Below are 23,664 nucleotides of genomic sequence, written 5' to 3' on the forward strand. Positions count from 1 at the left end.
AATTAAATTAAATTAAATTAAAACTGGGGTTGGGGGGCAAATACACAAAGTCCTAGTCTCCTTGAGTCCCTGTAAGAGAAGGGTTTGGGAATGAAACCATCCACTCTCCCTGGCAAATGAGTCTATTAAATGCATGGAATGTTCCCATGGCCTCTGATGCAAATCCACAGAGCCCTGGGGCAAGAGCAGGGACGCGGGAGAGGAGCACTAGTGAAAAAGCAGCTACACGTGGTCACCTAACTCTACCTGAGGGCAGAACAAGGTGGTAAATCCCGGGGCAGCAGCTGTTCTAAGAGTCAGGAGATTACACACACCCCTGAGGAGATTTGCTCCTAAAAGAAGTGGCAGTAAGAACCAAAAAAAAGAAAAACAAAAGAAATATTTCTTCAACCACACTCTTCAAGAAAATGCCATAAATATGTTATTTATTATTTTCATTTCATAGCATTGGACACACAGCTCAACATATTGAAATATTGATTCCGTGGAGGAAAAAAATGGGAAAAAGGAAATAAAAAATATTGCATCTTTCTGTTGGAGAAGCTCGGCCCCCAGGCGTCGGGCGTAGTGCACCAGTGTCCTAGCCTGCAGGAGGCGCTGAGGTCGGCAGGGTCCTCTGGGGAGGGAGGCTGTGCCCATTGACCGGGGCTGTATGGCAAAAATTGTGTTGGGTGTCCTTGGCCTTGCCAGCTCAGGCCCTCAGTCGCCGGTCACCTGGGGGGCCTGCCCGTCGGAGGGCTGGTTGGCTGACTGGATGAACATGGGTTGGGCGAGGTCCTGGCCGGCAGGCATGGTGACTTGCTGGATCTGGTAGAGCTGCTGCGAGGGGTGGAGAGGAGAGAGTGAGGTCACCCCTGGGAGAGGGGCATGCAGCTCCCTATGGGCCTCGATTTGGTTGGGGGCCCCAGATACCTCAACCACCACCCATTGCAAGGCATCAGAGGGAGGAGGGGAAGTGGCGCTCCGCTGCGGTTGGGAGCAGCAGACACAGGAGGCACCAGCCCGGTGAGAGGGGGTATGTGTGGTGGGCGGGGAAGAGGTGCAGGGAGTTGCATTTCCTGTGGCTTTCACTTCTCTGGGCTCTGCCTCTCCCGTTAGCTCAGAGCCTCGAGCTTGCTGCACGCTGTTCCTCTGTGACAAACACAAGCAATTCGAACCACTGTACCAGCAGCTTGGAAGTCAGCATTTCCCCAACTCAGTAATCCTCACTGGCAGGGGCAGTATGGATTACCCTCTCTCCTCTTTTCCTTAGAACATCTGGCTCAGGCTGAGGCTACACTGAATCTCCATCTCCTGCATGGGCCCTGATGGGGAGGCAGGTCACCCGGGATTAAACGCTTACTACAGCGAAGACCTGCGAAGATACTCGCGTAGCCACTACGGAAGGTTAGGGCCAACTGCACATGATTTCTCAGGTGTTTCCAAAAGAAACCAAAAGCTAAGACCCCCTGCCACAGCAGCCCTGGCATGTGAGCCTGGCATCTGGTGCTGGCAGAAGCCAGAGTTGGGTCCTGATGCCAGTTCCTCTCCTTTCTGGGCAGCAGAGAACATAGGCTTAGGCATGTCATCCTATCATGTCCTCAGGGGTCTATGGGAAGATAGTGCGAAGGGAAAGGGGCGGGAAAAGGGAAGATCCCTTCCTCACGAGTTTAGAATTACTGAATTCCAGGCACCTAGAGAGCTTGAGAGGTCACATGTTCTCTGCATTTCAACTAATCCATGCGATTAAAAAGAGCATGGCTTAGAGAAAAACTATTCTTAAAGAAAGGAAACAGGAGACCTGCATGCTAGTCCTGGTTCTGCAATGAACAGCTAAGCAAGCACAGACAAGGCACTTCCCACCTCCAGGGCTCAGTTCACTCATCTGTAAAACGGGGACTGGGGCTACATAATGTCTAGGATTATTGTCAACTCCCACCAAGTCTATAAATCTAGAGGATAGGCAAGACTGTTGTTTTAACAATTTCTGTCCACTTACTGTTAACAGATGAGGGGACAGCTGTCCTAGCCATCCAAACCCACAGATATCACCTGCTACCCTGTCACAACTCCTCACCCTCTGCTCCTGCCTAGGCTGGGTATCCTACCTGTCCATCCGTGAACTGGCTGAACTGCTGCTGTCCTTGCTGGACCTCTGTCTGTGTGATCTGTAGGAATCAAGACGGCAAAGTAGGTACATCAGCTGCAGGGTCTGGTCCACTAGTCCACCAGCCCACCAGCCAGGAGAGGGTCGTGAAGATCAAATGGACAATGCACATAAAGTGCCCAGAATGAGGCCTGGCACAGAACAGGGGCTTGATGAGTAGCAGGAAAACAAGGGTCCCTCCCCACCCCCTAGCACAGACAGCTACTCAGAGCTGGCACCACACAGAGGACCCCAGAGCATGCAATATACAACTTCTGCAACCATCTCTCTTAATGTCCACCTAACTACACCCTGCCCCACTGAAACCAGCCCCTTGCTAAAAAAGTCATTCTGGGGCCTGAGGCTCAAGTCAAACAAAAACACCTAGCTCCTAGGTACTGACAGGACAGGGCATAACATTTATGGTTTAGGCAGAAACCCTAAGAGTCTGTCTTTCAACCAGTGAAGGCAGATTGCAAAACACTGGGCAAAGTGGTGAGTGGTCCCTTTCATGCTTGGAAGGTGGGCTCCAAACCAAACCCGTATCACCCAGATTATCTGACTGGAATATGAAACACCCTGGCGAGCAGGTGGCCCTGGCCCTGAAAGCCCTTGTGGCAAACCTATGAAGTACTTTTTCCGAGAGAGGCCACGTGCAACCCTCTGGGCCAAGGCAGGGGGATTGGGGGGGGGAGAGGAAAACATTTATCACATGTACTTAAAATCTTATGTGGGCATTTTAAATACATTTTAAAGGAAATTTACAGACATGGAGAACCGCATCATATAATGCCAGTTGCTGCAGACAGCTTGGCAGACTAGAAAAAAGACTGAAGAATGTTTGTGTGCGTATATGTTATCTATGGAACATTTGACTAGCTAATGTTTTCTGTGTACCTTCTCCTGGAATCATCACAGCCACCCTGCAAGGTAAGGACTGTCTTCTCGAGTGTCCTCACAATGGCCAAAAACAACCCATCGGGCCTACCCATGAGACTATGAGGAAAACAAGGGGACAGGTATGAAAGGGCTTCATGAGGGTTTCTTACTAGTGTTCTTTGTTTTGGGTTTTTCTCCTCCCACCTGCTTGAGGGCAGGAGCTAAGTTTTGTCTATCTCCCAGTGCAAAGTAAGTATTGTAGAAATATCTGCAGAATAAATGAATGATCCTGAGACAAATGGAAAATATTCGTCATAGATGAGAAGGTTTTAACTGTGCCCTGTGGCCAGCAGGATTGCCCTTCACATCAGTTGAGAAGAGTTTCATTCACCTTTAAATTCCATTTACATGTTAACATTCATTCAACATTCATTCAACAAACGTTTACTGAGCACCTATGAAGTGCCACGTTGTTATAATTACAATCTGTTGTTACACAGACTGTGTCCTCAGGCACCCTCTTCTTGCTTCACTCCTTCCTCTCTATACACCCAACTTTCCCCACTTTCTGGCTTTAGTTCCTGGTCTCAAAACTGACCTCTGGGGAACCAAGAACTCTTCTTCTCACTTCCTCCCACCCTGTGCCATAGAAAGTTTCTGGATCCCAGGCTAGAATCTTACAAGTTTAAAAAAAAAGAAAAAAAAAAAAAAAAAAAGAGGGGTACACTAAAGGGTGGGACCAATCTTGAGATCTCATTCCATGTCAATGAGCCCCAGGAAATTAGGGAAAAGCCCAAATCGTTATGCAAGCCAAGGAATGGGTTTAGAGTGGGCCTTTAAAGATCCCAGAGACTATATGGAACTCAGAAGCCCTGCTTTTGGCTCATTCCTCATATTTTCCCAAATGAGATCTTTGGAGACCTGCTCTACAAACAGCTCTGTCACCACTGTCAATAGATACATCACCAGAAATGCAATTGGGCCAGACGAGTCCAGCTCTTTAACGATTGCTTCTTTTTTTGGGTCTGAGGCAAAAAGAATTGATTAACAATGCCTCCCCTTGTCCAGCATCCCCCGTCCCCTGCAAATAATACCCACATCCCCCAATCCCCAAGCCCAGGGAGGCAGCCCCCTCGGCACCTGTGGCTCAGCCTTCAATATCTCAGGGCATGAGAGGAGATGAGGAGGGCAGTCTCTGGTTAGGGGTGCATGAGAAGGTAGAAGTAAAAACCTAAGTAGCTTTCCAAAGGGCACAGGAGGTGCCAGATCACAACAGTCATCAGGTTTAAAGATGGAAACTCAGCCTGACAATGAGGCAGTCTGTCAGAAAGCTTCCTCCAGTCAGACCTGCACACACACACATTGGGCTTTCTTCAAGCATCCTTGAGGCTTCCCCTGCCTTGAGTTTCCTTGTCGCTCAAGAGCACGATGGTAAGAGACACACTTTGAATCCGATCCTCCGATAAACCCCATCTGTCCCTTGGGGTGCAGAACAGACGTGCGGGGGGTGGAGGCGGCTCTTGCTGAAGGATGAGGTGGCGAGAGTTGTGTGCTGAGCACTCCTTTGTCAGAAGCCAGCTCCAGCTGGTTCCCAACTCAAGCCCGGAATCTCTGCAGCACATACCTGTTGAGCATTGGTGGCAAGCGTCTGGATCTGTCCCTGCACAACCTGGGTGCCTGATACAGGCTGGGCTAAGCGAATATACTGCAGCTGGCCGGCATTCAGCTGCACCTAGGCAGGGGCAGAGACAAACAAACCACCGGAGACTGAATGCAACCTCAAACAAGCAAACTTTCCATGACAAGAAATGGTGACTATCCCCTACCCGTCCCCACCCCGACCCCTCCAGAAAGGCCGACCCTGAAAAGTTTCTTTTTAACAGAAACCCAAACAAGCAAAACCATAATATCCCTACCCCGTAAGTCACACAACACAAAAGAGAATATGTTCCATGAATGGACTTGGGGAAAAATTCCCAGAGGATCTTGTCATATATGTGAGGACAGCACGGCTGGACCCTCAACATTCACTGGCTCTTAGCTATTTGCCCACAGTTTATGTTAAGATTTGATGCCAAAGACTGTCTGACATTATCGGAACGCTTATACCTTAAGTGTGGGGCCTTTCTCCCCTCCGTCTCCACCCTTCCCCACCCCTGTCCCCGGGACGGCTGATCTAATACTGAGAAGAGCCCCAGAGTCTGCCAGGAGCCCAAAGCAGGTGGCCATCACTCCGCACCACAGCCCTAGGACTGCCCAGCCCCATGCTGCACATCTTGGAAGAGAAAGCTGGCCCGCTTTACTATCTCTGTCCCCAAGAGCCAGGACTAATAGGGGTCTGTGGGACTTTTAGGATCCTTGGTGTTCAGCACTAGCTTCTGGCCAAATACCTCCCAAAGGGAAGCTGAATCAATAAACCTTTCACATAAAACCCCATCATCGGAAACCAAAGCTACAAAAATGCCCTTAAAGTCCCTCATGCTTAAGATTAAGTCTCAGATAATACAATAATACCACATGCTGCATTTAATTGTGTGCTAAAAGCCTTAACTCAGGCTCTTAATGCTACAGCGTACCATGAAAGCATTAGTGCTTCGAGCATGGGGATGAGGAGAGGACTAAGGCAGCTACAACGTGAGAGGAACTGTGGCTCAGCAGAGAAAACAGTCAGCAAAGGAGGACTACGGACAGTCACACTCAGGATGTGGGGAATGAAAGCGGCTCCAGGAAGACCAGCAGATTTGGTCTCTCTCTATCTGGCAGCCCAGACACCACCCTACCTGGCTGCCTAGCCTGCTTTTCTTGTAAGGGTGGGCTTCTTGAGGGTAACAGGCAAGTCATGCCTCTTTGTCCCGGAGCAAAATTTCCCCTTGCCTTCAAGAGCTAATAACTTCATTACAGGGGCTTTTACTTCCGTGAGGAAAATGCTGACAGGATGAAGCTTCTGCATGCAGTGTTAAATCAAACTGCTTCTCTGAAACTTCAGACTCAACGAGGATTTGAACCACCAAGAAAAGACTAACACTGAAGTTCCTGGTAGAACGTTCCAGAATTGTCTGCTTAAGGCAAGATGGAGGGACACAAAATCTAAACCCGTTAATAATCTGGTTCAAAGGAGACAGGGCAAGGTATTGTAACCTGTAGTCATTTCTCTCCTGAGAACATGCTAAGAGGAGCTGCTGGGAAGTTGTGATGCCAGGCCTAAACTCCCTACTACATCCCACAATGCAGCTTCCAGGCAACATTAAGTTGCTTATGGGGAGGAAGACAGCTGGGTGGAGGCTTGGGAAACCTCATCTGCCAAGACTGATGGTGGCTGGTCCCAGGAGTCACCAGAACTCCTGCCAAAGAACATGGGATGAAAGACCGAAGCCTTGTCCCAGGAGTGGGGGAAGGTATACTGCTGGCCATAGGGATTTTACATTTCCCAGCTGGGAAGAGCTCTTTTGCAGAAACTCAAATGTGACTGAAAAGCTGTGAGCCAAACAGTTCCAAGCAGTTCTTAGAAGCAAGCTCTTCTTTCAGGCTTGTGTTTAGGTACTGGGGATGCTCTGCCCTTCAGTCCTCTACCACAAGGGTAGGCCTGGGGACCCTCACACCTTTTTAAAATTACAGAGCAAAGAATCCTACCCCCTGGGCTTTCAAAAGAGGGGCAAAGCTTCCTTCATAAAGGTCATCACTAATACGAGCACTCTGGTGAGTTTAGAAATGGAGACTCCTGCAGAAGGTATACAGTGAAGACCAGGTCCTAAATTCTGCAACAAGTCTTCTGTGCCCCAGAGGCTTTAAAAGACTCAAGTTAAAGTTACTATAGGGCTTCCCTGGTGGTGCAGTGGTTGGGAGTCCGCCTGCCAATGCAGGGGACACGGGTTCGAGCCCTGGTCTGGGAAGATCCCACATGCTGCAGAGCAACTAAGCCCGTGTGCCACAACTATTGAGCCTGCGCTCTAGAGCCCGCGAGCCACAACTACTGAAGCCCACGTGCCTAGAGCCCGTGCTCCACAACGGGAGAGCCACCGCAATGAGAAACTCGTGCACCTCGACGAAGAGTAGCCCCCGCTCTCCACAATCAGAGAAAAGCCCATGCGCAGCAACAAAGACCCAATGCAGCCAAAAACAATGAATAAATAAAATTAATTTATTTTTAAAAAAAAGTTACTACAAAGTGTGAACTCTTCTCTGGCTTAGCTGAACTTGTTTTGGTGCCCTCACATGCAAAAATGAGAACCATTTATGAGAGACGTCATGGGCTGGTGGCTGCAAGGAATCTGGAATTGATGGGTGTGTGTGTGTGTCTGGCGCCACCACCCCCAGCCCCACCCCATGGGGGAAGGAAAGGGAGGGGGGAAAGGGAGATGGAGCGGGGGATGGGGGGGGAGAGAGAGAGAGAGAGATGAAAAGGAAAGAGATAAACAGAGGGATGCACACACTCCCCTTTCCTAAGCTTTCTCCTGGCCTATTACTCTGTTAAGAAGAACAGTCCCCAAAACAGAGTTGAGGAAAGTTTCTGAACTTTCTTCAAAAAGGAAGTTGTTAACCAAGTCCAAGTGAGTTTCTGTATCTGCCTACATTTCATTTACAATAGGAAGGGCAAGGGGCAGGAACAGGCCTGCTCCATGTCACTCATTTTCCACATTTTTTTGTGGCAAATTGACCAATGAATAGATGGCAAGTGTTAAGACAAGGACCTTTTTTTTTTTTTTTCCACCAAAGAACAAGTACAAGTGAAAAAGCCAGCAAATCTAAGAAATGAAATCCCTCAAGGCACACAGGAAGTAGCAGTCCACAGTGAAGGAATGGATAAGTTAAATGAAAGCCAAATATACACTTTGCTGCAGGCTCCCCTGGGAACTGACTCATGAATATGCAACAAGTGTATTTATGGCCTTCTCTATACACCTCCCTCTTATTCTCTGCAAATCAAAAGACAGGACTAGGACTGCCTCACAGGGCCTTTGGGCCTTGGCACAAAATAGTGGTTACAATGATTTCTCTGCGTAGGCCGAGTGAGGGGAAGCGGAGAGGAGCTGCCCCATCTTGGTGAGCCCGAACCTGGATTAAAGGAAAGCAGGGCATATACAGTGAAGCAAGTTGTGGTTTGGGGTAATGGGAATATAGGTTTATAACAAAGTGTGCGTACATGTGTGTGTGTGTGTGTAAAATCTTTAACTATTTCCTGTTATACTGTTGAGCAAAGTGCCACGCAGACCTTAAGGCAGGGCAGGACTTACCGGGATCTGCTGGATCTCTCCTGTGTTCGTAATGATCTGCTGCATCACCTGCATGGTCTGCCCAGTGCCACTCTGGGCCTGCTGGGCCTGACCCTGCGGCTGGGCCTGGACAATCTGCACCTGCTGACCTTCTCCAACCTGCATGGTCACGGGTGTGGTCTGGAAGGAAGAGTCATGAGAAAGCTGACTGAGCTCCAGCCCAGAGCCATTAGGCCTACCAAGGGGTTAATAATGAGCAGTTAACCAGGAGCAAACCCCCTCCATGAACGCCTGACCTCATCGCAACACTAACAATACTCAACCTACAGAAGCCTTTGGGCTCAGAGCACTGTTCAAGTCACTCTCCAAAATAGAAAACAGGAAGGCCAAACGGATTTTTAGACTCAGAGTACAGAATATTTGCCTCGGTCCCAAATACCTCTATGCTTCAAATGTTTCAACTCTTCACAGCCCCTTCAATGATAGAAAGGCACATAGAGTACAAGAGCATCAAAAGCAACCACGATAATTTGCCTGAGACATGGCTGAAGTCAAGTCTGGAGCAGGTGAGTTTAGAGGGCAAACTAAATGGAAAGTGGGGTCAGCATGGGTTAACTAAGCTCAGGACCCTGGGCTCCTTCTCAGGCATGCAGGACACTGGAAGAAACATAAAGGGCATACTGGCTTTCACCCCCGTTCAAGCAGCAGAGCGACTCCAGTCCACTCTGGCCAGCCGGCTGCTCTGGATCACAGCACTGCTTCCCACGGGGGAGGCAAACACCCTTAAGACCTGGACACTGTTAAGACCTGGACCTTAACTGAGGCTACCCGCAAGTAACGGAATTTAATAAAGCCAGACTTCTAACTTTCTAGAAACAGGAATCGCAGCTTTAAGGAATTTCTGTCTAATGTATATGAAGATTCTGTGTTTCACACACACTTAGAGCACTGCCCAATGAAACCTGCTCCTTTGAGAGACAGCAGATTCAAACTGTCAAAAGGATCAGTCATTTCTTTTAATCTCAAAACTTTAGCCCTAGATGTGACCACTACAGATCCCAGCATATCTTGTTCATCTGGCGGTGGTGCTAGTGGAGCCTTTTAACCACACCTGCACCCCAACCCCTCACTTTGGATATGATTTCTCCCCACTCTGAATTAAGAATCACCTCTTAAGACAACTCTGAGAGTCTTAATGAATCCTGGGCTTCAATCGATGCTGTTATTCTGAGGCTCTCACTTTCTGACTGCACAGGTCTACTCTGCATCTAAAGTTACAAGGGAAGGGGATATGTTCTGAGAACTGTAGATGGGACTCAAGGGATTACTAGGTAAGGAGAAATTACTACAAACTGCAGGAGGGTAGGGAAGAAAGATGACAGAGGGCAATACATGCAGTGGGTTAGGTCAACAGTAAACACCGCCTATACTCACACCATGATTTCCAACTCAGCCTGTTCCCCAAACCTCCAGTAATAAATGCTTCCAATTTTATGACAGAAAACACGGGATTCACTTTAACAAAATATGCTTTTCTTCCAACTTTAATATGTATTGGTCCTGCAAAGGTATCTGAACTCAATTTGAAACAACAATTCCCGTAGGTCCAGGGAGGTATGACACAGCACAAGGCCACCCTGAACCAGCCAGGCAGCGAAACAACAGGAGATGCTGGGAAGAACCAACTTCACCGCCCTCCCAAGCCTTATCAGCTCCAAGCTGAGCAAGTCTGGGGTGGCAAAGAAGAGGCAGGTGAAACTCTTGCTGACTAAAAAAGATGCATACTGCCAACTCATCACTGTACTGCCAACCCAATTTTCCCAAGAGGATTTCCAAGGTATTTCCAAATCATTTCAGGAAAACGAGGGCTCGTGTTAGCCTGGCAGATGTCAAATCACGTATGGCGTGCCCTGCTGTCGGGGCACAACAGCCATGAGCTTCTTAGAATGGTCAGCCAATCAGAGCCAGCTCTTGGCAGACTCCCTTGAAGTTTGCTCTGTACAGGGATAAGCCTTTGGCAGGTAAAGCTCTCACCACTGCAGAGGCACAAGCATTAGCCAAAGAAGGTCCCTCAGGCATCATGGTGCAGTGGATGCCTTGAGGCAGGGACTGGGCTGTGGTCATCTTTAAACCCCGTCTGCCTAACACTGTGTCTTGCAAAGAGCAAGCACTCAATAAATTTCTGTTACATGGATAAGAAAATGGGCAGGGAATAAATCCTAAAATCATAATTAATATTTAAATCTACCCCTGTCCCAACCTTTTTTTCTTTAGGTAAACCCAGCTCCTTACCAGAATACACATGGCTGTTTGGGATGTGTCCTCTGCCTATCTTTTCAACTTGCCTAAACGTTCCGCTACGCTGACTGTACCCTCCCCTCCTACCATTTTCCCTGTGCTGTTTCTCATCTCCAAGCCTTTGCTCATGCTGTGCCCTCTCCTGGGAAAGCCCTCCTTCCCCCTTTATTTGGTTCATTTCCATTGTTCCCTCTAAGACTCATATTATTCCCTTCAGGGAACTTTCTCTGACATCTTCTTCCACCTCCCTCACATCTTTGTTAGGTTCCCCTTTGAAGTGCTCCCGTAACACCCTCTACACAATCCTAAAAATATCTTATACTTCCCATGTGGCACGTGGTGTAACCTTCAAGTATTTGTAGCCCCAACTAGATTCTTGAATTCTTTAAAATAGGGACTGTTTTATTCATGCTTGTATCCCCAACACATAGCATTGGACTTTATCTAAGAGGACGTTCAGTGTTTGATGAATAAATAAATTAATGATTGGCAGGAAATCTGGAGTCAGAGCTCAGAAAACAGTTCTCCCTAGGGGCAGGACAGGGATAAAGATGCAGACGTAGAGAATGGACTGGAGGACACGGGGGTGGCGGGGAAGCTGGGACGAAGTGAGAGTGGCATGGACATATATACACGACCAAATATAGAGAGCTAGTGGGAAGCAGCCGCATAGCACAGGGAGAGCAGCTCAGTGCTCTGTGACCACCTAGAGGGGTGGGATAGGGAGGGTGGGAGGGAGGCTCAAGAGGGAGGGGATATGGGGACATATGTATATGTATAACTGATTCACTTTGTTATAAAGCAGAAACTAACACACCATTGTAAAGCAATTATACTCCAATAAAGATGTACAAAAACAAAAACAAAACACATAGTTCTCTTCAGCCTCTCATGATCCCAACCATGTGGATGTTACTGCTTTTAGACAGAGAAGGAATCTTCTGATTACTATTGTAAAAAGAGAAAGTCACCTGACACAAATTTGGTGGGACACAGAAATGATGGGGAAAAGGGGAGGAGGGGTATGCAAGCTGTCAGTGATGCCTCATCTCCCCCTTGAGGGTACAAATTCCAATTCTGGTGGGAGACGCAGACAGCAGGCACGGAGTCCACTTAAAAGATGTCACTATTCTTCACGGGGGCATTATAAAGATTTTTTTCCTCCTAAAACTTTTTAGGGATCCTGGAGAATGTCTTGCTCACTGCACTTTCCTCATATGACCCACAAGGAAACCAGGGTCTAGAGAGATCAGGTGACACATCACCTCAGTGGCTGAATCTGGTGAAAAGACCAGGTCTCCAGAATTCAAATCCAGTCCTCTACAGTGATCTGACCGCCCCTCTGCCCCAGTCACACTTTGCCCATCCCAAACCTAAGAGGTGCTGTCTGGCTGGGCCGGCACCCTCCGTGGTTCACAGACCTGGCCCTGCTGAGGCTGTGCAATGATGATCTGCCCGGGCTGGATGGTGGTTGTGGAGCTGGTGGTCTGCTGGCCTTGCTGCTGCCCCTGGACCTGGACAGCAGTGGGCTGCTGAGCCAGAGTGAAGTAGTACTGGACAGGCTCGGCAGGAGTCACAGACTGGCGCACCTCCTCCTGTGGGGCAGAAGGAGGGGCAGGTAAGAGGAAAAGAACCGGCTCAGCAGCTGCCACAGTGAATTTCCACTCTTCCCCCAAATGGGCTCTGTGCAGTTGCCTGCTGAACGCTGAGCTCTCCATATCTGAAGCCAAGAGAAAGTGGAATTCGAAGAGACCAGTTGTGCTAAATCAAACTAAAAATAACAGATTCCATAGGCTTCACAAAACATACAGCCAATTTTCTGAAATACAGAGTAATCACCCACTGTGTGATGAGCTGCAAATGGGCAAATAATTACCATACCTAAAAACCACGCACTAGCAGTGCTTGGTAGTAAATGCCGTCAAGGCCGATGATCTGAGAACAGTGCTAACGGCAAGCACCCCGACTACCATGCTCTCAGTCTGGCTCCCAATCTCCCAAATAGGCAGCACTCTCCGTATTTCGTTCCCACCACCTCAGGAGGGAACGAGCAGGGGAAAGGGAAACAGGGCTTTTTCTGGACTGGAATTTCAGAATCAAATGTCAGGATCAAGAACACTGGTAGGCAAGAGCCCAGCTTTTCAGAGCATGTCGAGAGCTCTGTGGTCACTGAGGCCATGTCTATCCAGCATCACATCTGGTTTGGTGCTACTTAGCCACAGAAGCGCAACCCAGAGGGCCTGAGGGACAGCCCTCCAGTGGGGTGGCCTCTGGCCAATCTGCTGGGTGAAGAGACTGTTCCTTCTTCAGCTGACGTTGTCCATGGCAGAAGGAGTAAACAACCCTCTCCCAGCCACCTCGAGCTCACAGCTGAGAGTGTAGGATGTTTACACACACTACGGCATGGTTACAGCCTGAGGGTCCAGGGTTGGCCGGCCCCTGACCACTGACACAGATCGGCGTCTGCTCCGGAGGGCCCTGCGACACGTGGTGCCCTGCCTGGGACAACAAAAACAACAGAAACATACAACCACTTGGGCTTGTTGAGCAAAATATCAGCTAAATTTACTCACTTCCATGTTCTGGACTAAGTTTGCCAGGTTCAAGGAAAGAGGAAAAGAAGACACTTCTTCAAGGTATAGAGACCCTGTGGACCAAAGCTCTCCAAAGTGACATTTACAAAGTTGGTACTGACCCCATCCCCTATCTGTGCTTCCACAGTCCGTTTCTCATTACACTTTTTTTGTACTTGCTTGGAAAATTCCACTACTTTCCCTGCTAGAATGAAAGCCCTATGAAGGCAAAGCCTCACTCTCTCTTGCTCCCCACTGTCCCTACCACCTGTCTCCTTGCAGGCACTCAATAAGCAGTTGCTGAATGATGAATGGATTCATAGAGCCGGGCAGACAACTGGAAATAGGAAAGTACTTTTTTTTTTTTTTTTTTTTTTGTGGTACGCGGGCCTCTCACCGTTACGGCCTCTCCCGCTGCGGAGCACAGGCTCCGGACGCGCAGGCTCAGCGGCCATGGCTCACGGGCCCAGCCGCTCCGCGGCATGTGGGATCCTCCCGGACCGGGGCACAAACCCACATCCCCTGCATCGGCAGGTGGACTCCCAACCACTGCGCCACCAGGGAAGCCCGGAAAGTACTTTTTTTAACCCAAGTTGGGAGTATGACAAATTCTCTTGAACCCAACAGCTGTTAGCAGTAGAAAAGAATCCCTAATTTCTTGCTACCTCTAGGATTCCGTGGCCATAGTGCAGGAGACACTCCTGTCCGCTAAAGAACGGGTTTGGGTATTCTTTTGCTTGCCCGGTGACTGGGGGCCCAGGATACTAAAACTAGGACTCCTGGTATCTAGCCCCTGAGAAACTTGGATCTCTGCATGACAAGGTTCCCTAATGGCCATTCACCCAGTCTAGGCAGACACTTGTAACATTCTGGGTTTCTAAGCTAGTCCTCAAACATGAACCAACTTTCTAAGTTAATGTATTCTGTGCTTCAGGCCCAAACAGTTTGAACCCTGGACATGATCATGCTGAGGCAGAAGAAAAAGGAGGTCCCCTTTTATTTTCATCTAGGTCTCAGTTTCCAGAACAACTTAACTGTGACAACATCACCTCCACTTCAACTCCAACTTCTCACCATTATAAATAAAGGTCAGCCAGTCAACTTGATCTTGGCTGTAACAGGGATAATACTGATACCCTCCTTAGCGAAGAAACAAAGGCCAACTACTCTTTTCAAGGCTCCTGCAATAGGTTCAATGAATTTATTTTCCACTCAGAACTCCCTTCCCATTCTATAAAAAGCATCAACCACTAAAATCCAAACTAACTTGGAAAAGCTCTTGGGTGATGAGAGGGTATAGAGGACTAAGACCCCTAGAACTAACTTGTAGGAAGTCTTGGGGAGGAGGGAGCCACTGGCATTTACCAGCCCTGACCTGTCATTGTTCTGTCTCCAGTTATCCTTGACTGTAGCTAATCTGCAAGTGAATATAGTCTTTTTGCCAGACAAATAGCAAACCCTTTAAGTACCACTTTCAGAAGCTAAAATATCCCTTGCCAAAAGCTGTGAAAACATGTAAAGAGCTTCTCCTATGATGCCTACTGTATGCTCTTAAACTGTTTATGAACTAGGCAGTGTCTAGGACACTTCTGTGAGTATCAAATAGAGGCACCAAGGTTTGTGTTGTGAGGACAGGCATGACAGTTCTCCAATCACTGGAATGGAAGGAGGCATATCTAAGCTTCTTCTGCATTATGAATACTCATTCCGCCAATGGAGGTCAAGCTAGCAAGGGAGTGATTATGCTTGGTTTAAAGAAATGGGTGAAGAGGAAATGACATTTCAATGAGCAGGAACTTTCAACTCACAGTTTTAGTGGGGCAGAAGTCAGGCCTCAACTATCTTCTGCTTGAGTAGTCTTTACTTGCTTCCCCAAAGAACAAGAAGACATCCCCACGCATCTCAGAGAAGTCAAGGGCCTTAGATCCACAACTCAGTATTTCTGGCTCGTTTCTTTCCCCAGCAGTGGGAAATCACCCCCTGTGCTAGAACAATCTCTGAATGACTGGATCAATCCAGAATGGGGCACTTGCCCAGCTTTAGCAGTGGCCTCCCCAACCAGAGTGCCTGCTCTTGGAATCTCTTCAGAAGTAGAGTCTGATAGACAGCGCCAGAGAAGGAGCAGCCTCACATCCTAGAGCCATCACCACAGTGCTGTGCAGGCAGCCCCAGACTGGAAAACAGCACATTTGCTTCAGTAGCAAGAATGAACTGCTGCCTCCTTCAGAAAGGGTGAGTTTTGGACAGTAGCGCTTTTAAAGGACTTAAGGGAGGTGCCAGCCACTTCGGAGCTTGGGAAAACGCCATGTCTATAGAGGAGTAAAAGTGCTATCTTAGAATTTCAGGCCAGCTTTCAGCAATCTCAACCTTTCAAAGGCCAGGCAGTAGCTGTCCCGAATAGGATGCCGATCAATGGCCTGAACACCTGCGAAGAACTGAACGTGTTCAGTTCAGAAACTGAGCTGTTTCAGCCAGACACACTTTAAAGGAGATGGATCATAGCATTCTGAGTCAGGCTAGGATGTAACAAGGAGCTCTCTGACACCCTAAGAGAGTCAAGCACTGAGGACGCTGGAGGAAGGGAGAGGACACGACCGTTCTCTCTAGCCAGCTGGCTCGGCAGGCAGCCCCAGGGAACAAGCAGGAGTTGGTGCAAGGAGCCCGAGCAAGGCCTGATGTTGTCACAGAGCTCACCACCTTGGTCTAAAGGGGGCTTCTGAAACAAATTCCAACAAGGAGAATGGGCGAATGGTATCAACTGTTCTGAAGGAAGCGAAGTGGTCTGAGTTCTTGTTGTAGTGACTTCTCAGAGAGGAGGGAAGCACTAGGAGGGGGAACTGAGCCGCGGGCACAAACCTGCAATGTTTCAAAGGCGATGCACAGCGGGACGACCGTGGCAGCCTGCCGCTGTAAACATCCGACTGAAAGCTCCCTGGAACGCCTTACAGCTTCCAGTCAAGGATGTTTACAGTAGCAAAGACTGCCCAGAAAGAACGAAGACGCAGTGAGGCACCCCGCTCTAGGAAGGAGGTGCAGAGGGCTTGCTGACCCCAAGACCCTCAGGCAGGGTCGGGATTACAAAGGGCGTTTAAGATGCCCACTTCTCCTCCACTCTCTTACTCGTTATTAACACGAGATGGCACAGAATGGTCGTCACTGAATGACTCCTCTTTCTAAGGACAATACACTATGAAATAATTCATTAAAAACACTTAAAATTTTATTAACAAAACAGAGAGAGCAGATCAAGGCTCAGCTTTGCTCCTGCCAGACTCTGCCACTATTCCCCAAGCATCTCTACTACATCTAGTGAGTCATGCAATCTGCATGCCTAAAATGATGAGCTATACAGGAGAGGGGTCTATCACAATTGCAATTAAGAGCTTCATGCACCCAAAGTGCTGAAAAACAATGGTGTGACCTCCAGAGAGGAGCAGACAGAAGAGCAGGAAAGGCAGACACTCACATTCTTTCTCATGACTGCTTAGAAAGGTTGCTTAAGTGGTGGTTCTCAAATATGGTTGCACATTAAAAGCATCTGGAGAGCTTTAAAAAGCACTAATGCCTGGGCCTCCCCCTCGCAGATTCTGATTCAGCTGGTGTAGGGGCGGGGCCTAGAGACCGGTATTTTTTAAACCCTAACAGGTGATTCTAATGTGCAGCCAGAGCACTGTGCAGAGACCCACAATCTAGACTAAGAGAAAACCCAGTCCACTCACTCCAAACACCACTATGCACACACCGAAGCTGTTTCTTGGAAATCTAAAATCTGTAACTTGCTCTCCCATCCCAGACTAAGAACTCTGACAGACTTCCTAGGATCCCTCAAAATGAGCTTCACTTTACTGTTGTAACTAAAGTCTTTCATTTTCATTTTGTCTGTTTTCACTGAAATACCACCTCAGAGGCACTGAGTTAAAAACATCCCTAAATGAGTAACAGAAGGAGATGTTAAGGATGGATCTGGTCTGCAGAAAGAAAAGCAAAAGAAGAGCAAATGACTTGTGCTGAGAGAGGAAAAGGAGCGTATCTGATACCAGGATGCAAGGCACTCTCTAGTCAGCAGCAGCAGGAGCAATGCCTTCCCAGCTCACCTGACGCTTTGGTGGTTTCAGCTCATCTCTTGGAACAATATCGATGAGAAAGTCAAACTGATCAAATTTTGTAATTGCCATGGCGATATCATTCCTCTGTAACAAAGAAAAGCAGAGTGAAAAATTAGCCTGGGGAGAAACTAGTTCACCTGGCTTTCTACTCTCCAAGTTACAAGTAAGGTAAGATGATGACTTCTAAGCCAAACTAAATACCCATGGCCAAGCCTACAGGCCAAAAGTAGTACAACCAAACTCTTATAAACTGCAAATGATCAGACTTGATGGACAAATACTGACAAAAAAGAGATAAATGTAGCTCATGCTCTACAAACTGTATATTTGAGCCTCCAACTGTTACCAACTCTGCTGGATCCTAAATTATCATCCTCCAGATACATCTGTACAAATCTAGCAATCTTAACTGACACGTTTCTGGTCATTCTGTGGTTAGCAAGGTTAGACTATCATTCAACCTTATAACTTTTTAAGCCTCTAAATAATATTTTGGCTCTTTGGTTCACAAGTAGTTATAATCTATTTTGAATCTCTTAGCTGAAATCCTAATTCAATAACTTTTTGCAATATTTTCTAGTCATTGGATCTATATATGTTAGTTCCTACAAGGCTACAATTTTTATTTTGAAATTCAAAATCACAATGTCAAATCCACAGTTTAAATCTTGTTCCACGTGACATGAACACTGGAAGTCTGAAGTCACTAGAATAGAGGCAGGGTGGGTAGAGACCAAGTCAGCTGACTAACGCTACTGAAACCAAGGCCTGCTCTGATGGCGTTCTAAGACTGACATTCCCTTTCTTTAAATAATAAAATCAAAAGATTTTTAATTAAAAACCAACACACTATGTATATTTAAGATTTGTGTACTTCACTGTATGACAATTTTAAAGCAAAGGAAAAAACAGAAAAAAATAGTGAACTATGGTGAGTGAGACCTATGTTGAGGTGTTCAGGGGAATGTTAACTTTTAAATGCATATAAAAATAGATGACTTGGGGACTTCCCTGATGGTGCAGTAGTTAAGAATCTGCCTGTCAATGCAGGGGACACGGGTTCGAGCCCTGGTCCGGGAAGATCCCACATGCCACGGAGCAACTAAGCCTGTGTGCCACAACTACTGAGCCTGCGCTCTAGAGCCCACGTGCCACAACTACTGAGCCCACGTGCCACAACTACTGAGCCCACGTGCCACAACTACTGAAGCCTGCACACATAGAGCCCATGCTCCGCAACAAGCCACCACAATGAGAAGCCCACGCATTGCAACGAAGAGTAGCCCCCATGCGCAGCAATGAAGACACAGTGCAGCAAAAAATAAATAAAAAATTAAAACAAATAAATAAACTGACTTTGGAGCAGCAATGGTGGCTATGCAGCTTCAAAAAAAATAGATGACTTGATGAATAGAGGGAAAGACAGACATGGGAACAAAACAAGTAAAATGTTAACGGTAGGATCTAGGCGGTCAGTATACAGGTGTCCACTGTAAACTCTGTATTAATTTTTTTTTGTGTTAACATGTTGACTTTTCCCTCCAACATAATAAAATGTTGGAGGGAAAAGTCAACATGCTAACAGAAATCCTTAGCAAGCTCTATATATCACATCTTAAAAGAAGGTGACTCATCAGACAAAATAGGAGGGGATGGAAATTTTCCTTCCCTTGTCTTTGTGATGGCCCCAAGCCATTGAAATGCAAAACTCCAGTCCACCCTTCTTGCCAGCCACCAGCTTGATAATAAACCCTCCCAACCGAAGCAGGGCACATCTTAAGGCTGCCAGGTCTCATTTAAGATTAGTACGATATAGTATCACGTTCTTGATGATGTCACCTACTCAAGCTACCCAAATGGCTCATCAATGGATAGAATGAGGGGGAGAAAAAAAAAAACACCTCCAAAGATACACCAAAGTGTTCTACAGAATTTTGGAAACAGATACACTTAAATGGGTCTTTTTAACATTTTTAGTTTGCCTTTTTTAATGCTAGTATTTTACTGATTATCATATTTAGTAAAAAAAAAATACAGAAATCTTAAGTACACAGCTTGATGAATTTGAATAAATATATGCACCCAGGTAGCTATCACCCAGATAAGAAGAGACAAAGTTTCCTTCTATCCCTTTCCAGTCAACTTCCTTCCCCTACCCATCTGAGGCAACAACAACTCTGATTTCTGTCATCACAGATGGTGATAGTATATGGTGTACGTGCTATGTAATTTTTTCCTCTGGTTTCTTTTGCTTAATATTATTGAGATTCATCCATGTTGTTGTATGAATAAATAGTTTGCTTCTTTTATTGTTGAGTAGTAATCCATTTTATGAATATATCAATTTGTTAATGTATTTACATCTTGATGGATATTTGAGTTGTTTCCAGTTTTTGGCTATTATAAACAAGGTTGTTATGAACATTCTAACACAACAATGTCCACACTTTTGGGTGTACACGTAGGAGTGGAATGGCTGGGTCTCAGAATAAGGAACATGTTTAACTTTATTAGAAAGTGCCAAACAGTTTTCCAAGGTGATCGCACCTTACATTCTGACCAGCAATAAATGTTTCAGTCACTTCACTTCCTTGTCAACACTTGGTATTGTCAGTCTTTTTTATTTTAGCCATTGTAGTGGGTGTAAACCAGTATCTCATTGTGGTTTTAATTTGTATTTCCCAGATGACAAATGATGTTGTATACCTTTTCATATGCTTATTGGTCATCTGGGTATCTTCTTTTTTGAAGGGCCTGTTCAAGCGCTTTGCCCATTTTATTTTTTAATCTGAATTGATCTTGAAGGTAGCTTTAATTGGATCTCTCTAGATTCATAGACTTCCTTCAAGACAGCATAAAATAAGTTTTCAATGTCTGGCTGCACTAGAATATAGACTTCCCAAGGGTAGGAATTTTTGTCTGTTTTGTGTATTAGTCCCCAGGGCCTAGAACAGTGCTTGGCACATTGTGGGTATTCATTTAATATCTGTAAGATAAATGAATAAAAGCATGCATTTTCAATTTTGAAGATAAAGGGAAACAGAAAGCATAATTTACTTCCTTGGCTTTGTTGTTAAAATACTGTCACTCTTGTATCTGTCACACCCTTCCTCTTATGTCTGGGAAACCTTTCCTCTAACAACTAGGGCCTGGATGTTGAGCAGAGGGCCTCTAGAGCCAATGACCAAGGAGTCCTCATACAACATGAATGCTGATTTGCTGGATTAAAATAAAAAAGGAAACATGAAAGAAGAAGAAAAGGATTCCCAGGAAAGTAGGGAAGGAACAAAAAGGCTAATGAGGTTAGTGAGACTATTCTTCCTGGGACTGTTCTTTTCTGGAGTCTCTCAAGGCTTCCAACCAGAAGTTGTTTAGATCTGGAAATAGATAAATACCACTTTAGCCTCTGTTTATAGTGAGAGCCCACCAAGTACAAAGTTCAGTCACTGAGCTGTGAAAAACAGGAGAGTTGGAAATTAAGATTCTTGGTGGGGAAATACAGACTATCTTGTCTATATGGTCTGCCTGCCTCCCACCAGTAGAGGAAGATGCCAGTTAAACATACCAGCTTGACAGAGTCCTAAGGAAAAACAAAAACTTTGGTCCAAAGCCATGCAACAGAAGAAGGCAAAGGCAGCTCTTGCCTAATTTTCTACAATATTACCTGAAGAGTCCGACGCTTGTTATCCTCTGTGTGGATCCAGGCTCGAAGAGTCAACTCAGTGATAAAAATCTGGGCCGCCTTGGCAAACAGCACAGGGGCTTCTGCACTGATCATCTGTAACAGACATAGGCCCTCCCCGTCAATCACCAGCAAGTCATTCAAACCAGTCAGTTCGTCCCTTACCTCATGTCCTGCTCTTGGGCTATGGGGCAAGGGCTAGAAAACAAGAAGGTGGTAGCCTTACAAGATTCCAAGGTAAAATAAATCCACGAGTAGGGACAAAGCAGGTAGCAGATAGAAGAAGGGAAGAGGGAAAAAGGTATTTATCTAGCACCTACCATGCACTTTCTTTCTCTCATAATAGCCTTTCAGAGAAACTAGGGTTTAGGAGAGATGAAGTGATTTGCCTGTGGCCATAGAGCCAGTAAGTGGTAGGATTTAGGTTCTAATCCAAAGGGAGACAATGTGGGGAAAGATAATGAGTATGGGAGCCAATGGATTTAGGGAAAATCTCTGGCTTCCCATCCTTTTGGGCTTTATTTTTCACATAGTGAAAAAGAGGATAACAACCTTCCAGGGTTGCTGTGGGAATCAAATGAGATAATATATATAAAAGCACCCAGCACAAGGCCTGGCACACAGTAAGTGCTCAAGTAATGCAAGCTGCCTTGCCAAGTCTGAATTCAAAGTTCAAACTCTTGGTCAAACAAAGCTCTGAACCCTTGGTGAGGTGGTCTATGCAGAATATAGCCACGGGAAGAGCTCTGGAGTTAAGGAAGTAGGAGGTGAGAATTGGGATCTTGGTTCTCCTACTCTGGGTGAGACACTTCTAACCTCTTTGTGTCTATTTCCATATCTATAGAATGGTGAAACTAACAATTCTTATCCTATCAAATCTCACAGGGTTACTATGAGGAAGAAGTGAGCTAATAAAAGGGAAAACTGTGGTAAACTGTTAGCTTTCCACACAAATACAAGAAACTATCAATTTTGAGTGGAAAGAGAGACAGTTGCTCTTTTCCTGTGAGAACTGTAACAGGATGTGGACTCCTAGGAATACAGAAAAGGCCACCCCCAAGTAAATCCTCTCACAAGTATAAATCACGTGAAACAACTCACAGATTGAAAAGTTAGAACAAGTGCAATATCATTATCAAGCATTTCTTAGAGCTCAGATCAACAAACTAGAGATTGCAATAAGATGCTAGGAAGACGTCACTGTCCTGTTGATGTGATGACACATGTCCACACTACATAGTGGAAAGAATCGGGCGATTCAAAAAGCAAATACTCAGCATCTTTTCAACATCTGGAAAACAGGATATCCCCAATTTTCAGAGAAGACCATACAACAATTAAAACTGTTCAATTTTAGCTCACATAACAATTTTAGAGAGAATCCAAATAAAAAAGCAACAGACAATATTATTTTCATTTTTGTTTAATTAAACTTTGAGCTCTAGAGAAATGAGCAACAATTTTCCCATCGTTTTACTTTCAATATGAATAATGAAAATGAATGTGAATTCACCTTCACATCTTCATCCAGTTTCATAATCTTCTTAATACGAGCCAGTGGGAGTTCCTGTACTCGGAAATCTTTCTGAAATGAGTAACAACAGGTACATAAATGGTAGGAATAATCAACAGGGCATGACAGGCAGCATGGAACACCCTGATTGGTTTAGTCCCTCCTTTCAGAAAATATGGCAGGAGAGGAAGTACAAATGAAATTAACAAAATACAAGCTCTAGAGGCACAATACTTCTTAACCAATGCAGAGCTTCAAACAGAGGGTTTCAGGATAAACTTATGATGGCTTCTAACAGTGCCCTCATGAAAAGTGGCCCCAAGCAATACCAGATTCTTTGCCAGCACGATATAGAGATGTATTATACGTGTCTTCTCCCCACCCAAGAAAGTTTACCAGCTTGCATGCAGGTTAAAATGAGATTTTTGTCTTAGGGATTTTCCTCCAGTTCTTCCTTCTAATCAAGGACTGCAAGGGCAAGTGCCAGCAGCACCTGACCATAGTGACTGTTCTCATCAGCCAATGTGGCACTGCCTATTTCTTTTTTTTTGTTTTTTTGTTTTTGCGGTAAGCGGGCCTCTCACTGTTGTGGCCTCTTCCGTTGCGGAGCACAGGCTCCGGATGCGCAGGCTCAGCGGCCACGGCTCATGGGCCCAGCCGCTCCGCGGCAATGTGGGATCTTCCTGGATCGGGGCACGAACCCATGTCCCCTGCATTGGCAGGCGGACCTCAACCACTGCGCCACCAGGGAAGCCCAGCACTGCCTATTTCTGACCTTTGCACTAATGTGACACCAGAAATTGGGGAGGAGCTCCTTTCCCATCACAGCAGCAAAGGCCTTGTCTCCAAAATCTGCTTGGGGGTGGGGGTGGGAGTAGAAGGGTATGGAAAAAGGGTGAGGGTGAATGTATCAGCTGTCATTTAGGAACAGCCCTGTCCATGTTTTCTTAACAAGCAAGACTAAGCTGGGGAGAAACCATTTAACTTTACTGTGGATAGGATTTAGGAAAGGGATTTTCGATTAGCACCACTCAATTACTTGCAGTTTAGGCGCTTTTTCGTTTTATTTTGATACTACTGGTATTTAAACACATGGCCAATGAGGGATGCAATTCTAGAAATAAAAATCAATTTTGGGTTTCAGAGCTGCAATGAAGAGAAAGGTGCAAAGGCAGAGATTAGCTAAAATCAGCAAAATCCCTACTGGGACTAGGTGTCAAATGATTGATTCTATAAGTGGTCTGAAATGTGACTCACCAAACCCAATACGCTCACCTG

General features: G+C 46.2%; 1 protein-coding gene across 4 annotated transcripts in view; it reads right to left on the reverse strand.

The window, feature by feature from the left end:
* Positions 1 to 398: 398 nt before the first annotated feature.
* NFYC (nuclear transcription factor Y subunit gamma) overlaps positions 399 to 23,664 on the reverse strand; it is a 64,098-nt gene continuing 40,832 nt past the window's right edge. For 3 of the 4 annotated variants that reach the window (XM_081223903.1, XM_081223902.1, XM_081223904.1), the window contains exons 3-10: positions 22,387 to 22,458; positions 20,856 to 20,969; positions 17,180 to 17,275; positions 11,934 to 12,107; positions 8,236 to 8,394; positions 4,629 to 4,736; positions 2,088 to 2,147; positions 399 to 1,131 (exon numbers count right to left, since the gene is read on the reverse strand). In XM_081223903.1, the coding sequence (XP_081080029.1) occupies positions 700 to 1,131; positions 2,088 to 2,147; positions 4,629 to 4,736; positions 8,236 to 8,394; positions 11,934 to 12,107; positions 17,180 to 17,275; positions 20,856 to 20,969; positions 22,387 to 22,458 (1,215 nt within the window). In that variant the 3' untranslated portion in view covers positions 399 to 699. The remainder of the gene's footprint in view (positions 1,132 to 2,087; positions 2,148 to 4,628; positions 4,737 to 8,235; positions 8,395 to 11,933; positions 12,108 to 17,179; positions 17,276 to 20,855; positions 20,970 to 22,386; positions 22,459 to 23,664) is intronic. The other variant, XM_081223905.1, reaches the window with a different exon arrangement.

This window comes from Mesoplodon bidens (genome assembly GCF_964165515.1).
Source record: "Mesoplodon bidens genome assembly, chromosome: 2".
Classification (NCBI taxonomy): domain Eukaryota; kingdom Metazoa; phylum Chordata; class Mammalia; order Artiodactyla; family Ziphiidae; genus Mesoplodon; species Mesoplodon bidens.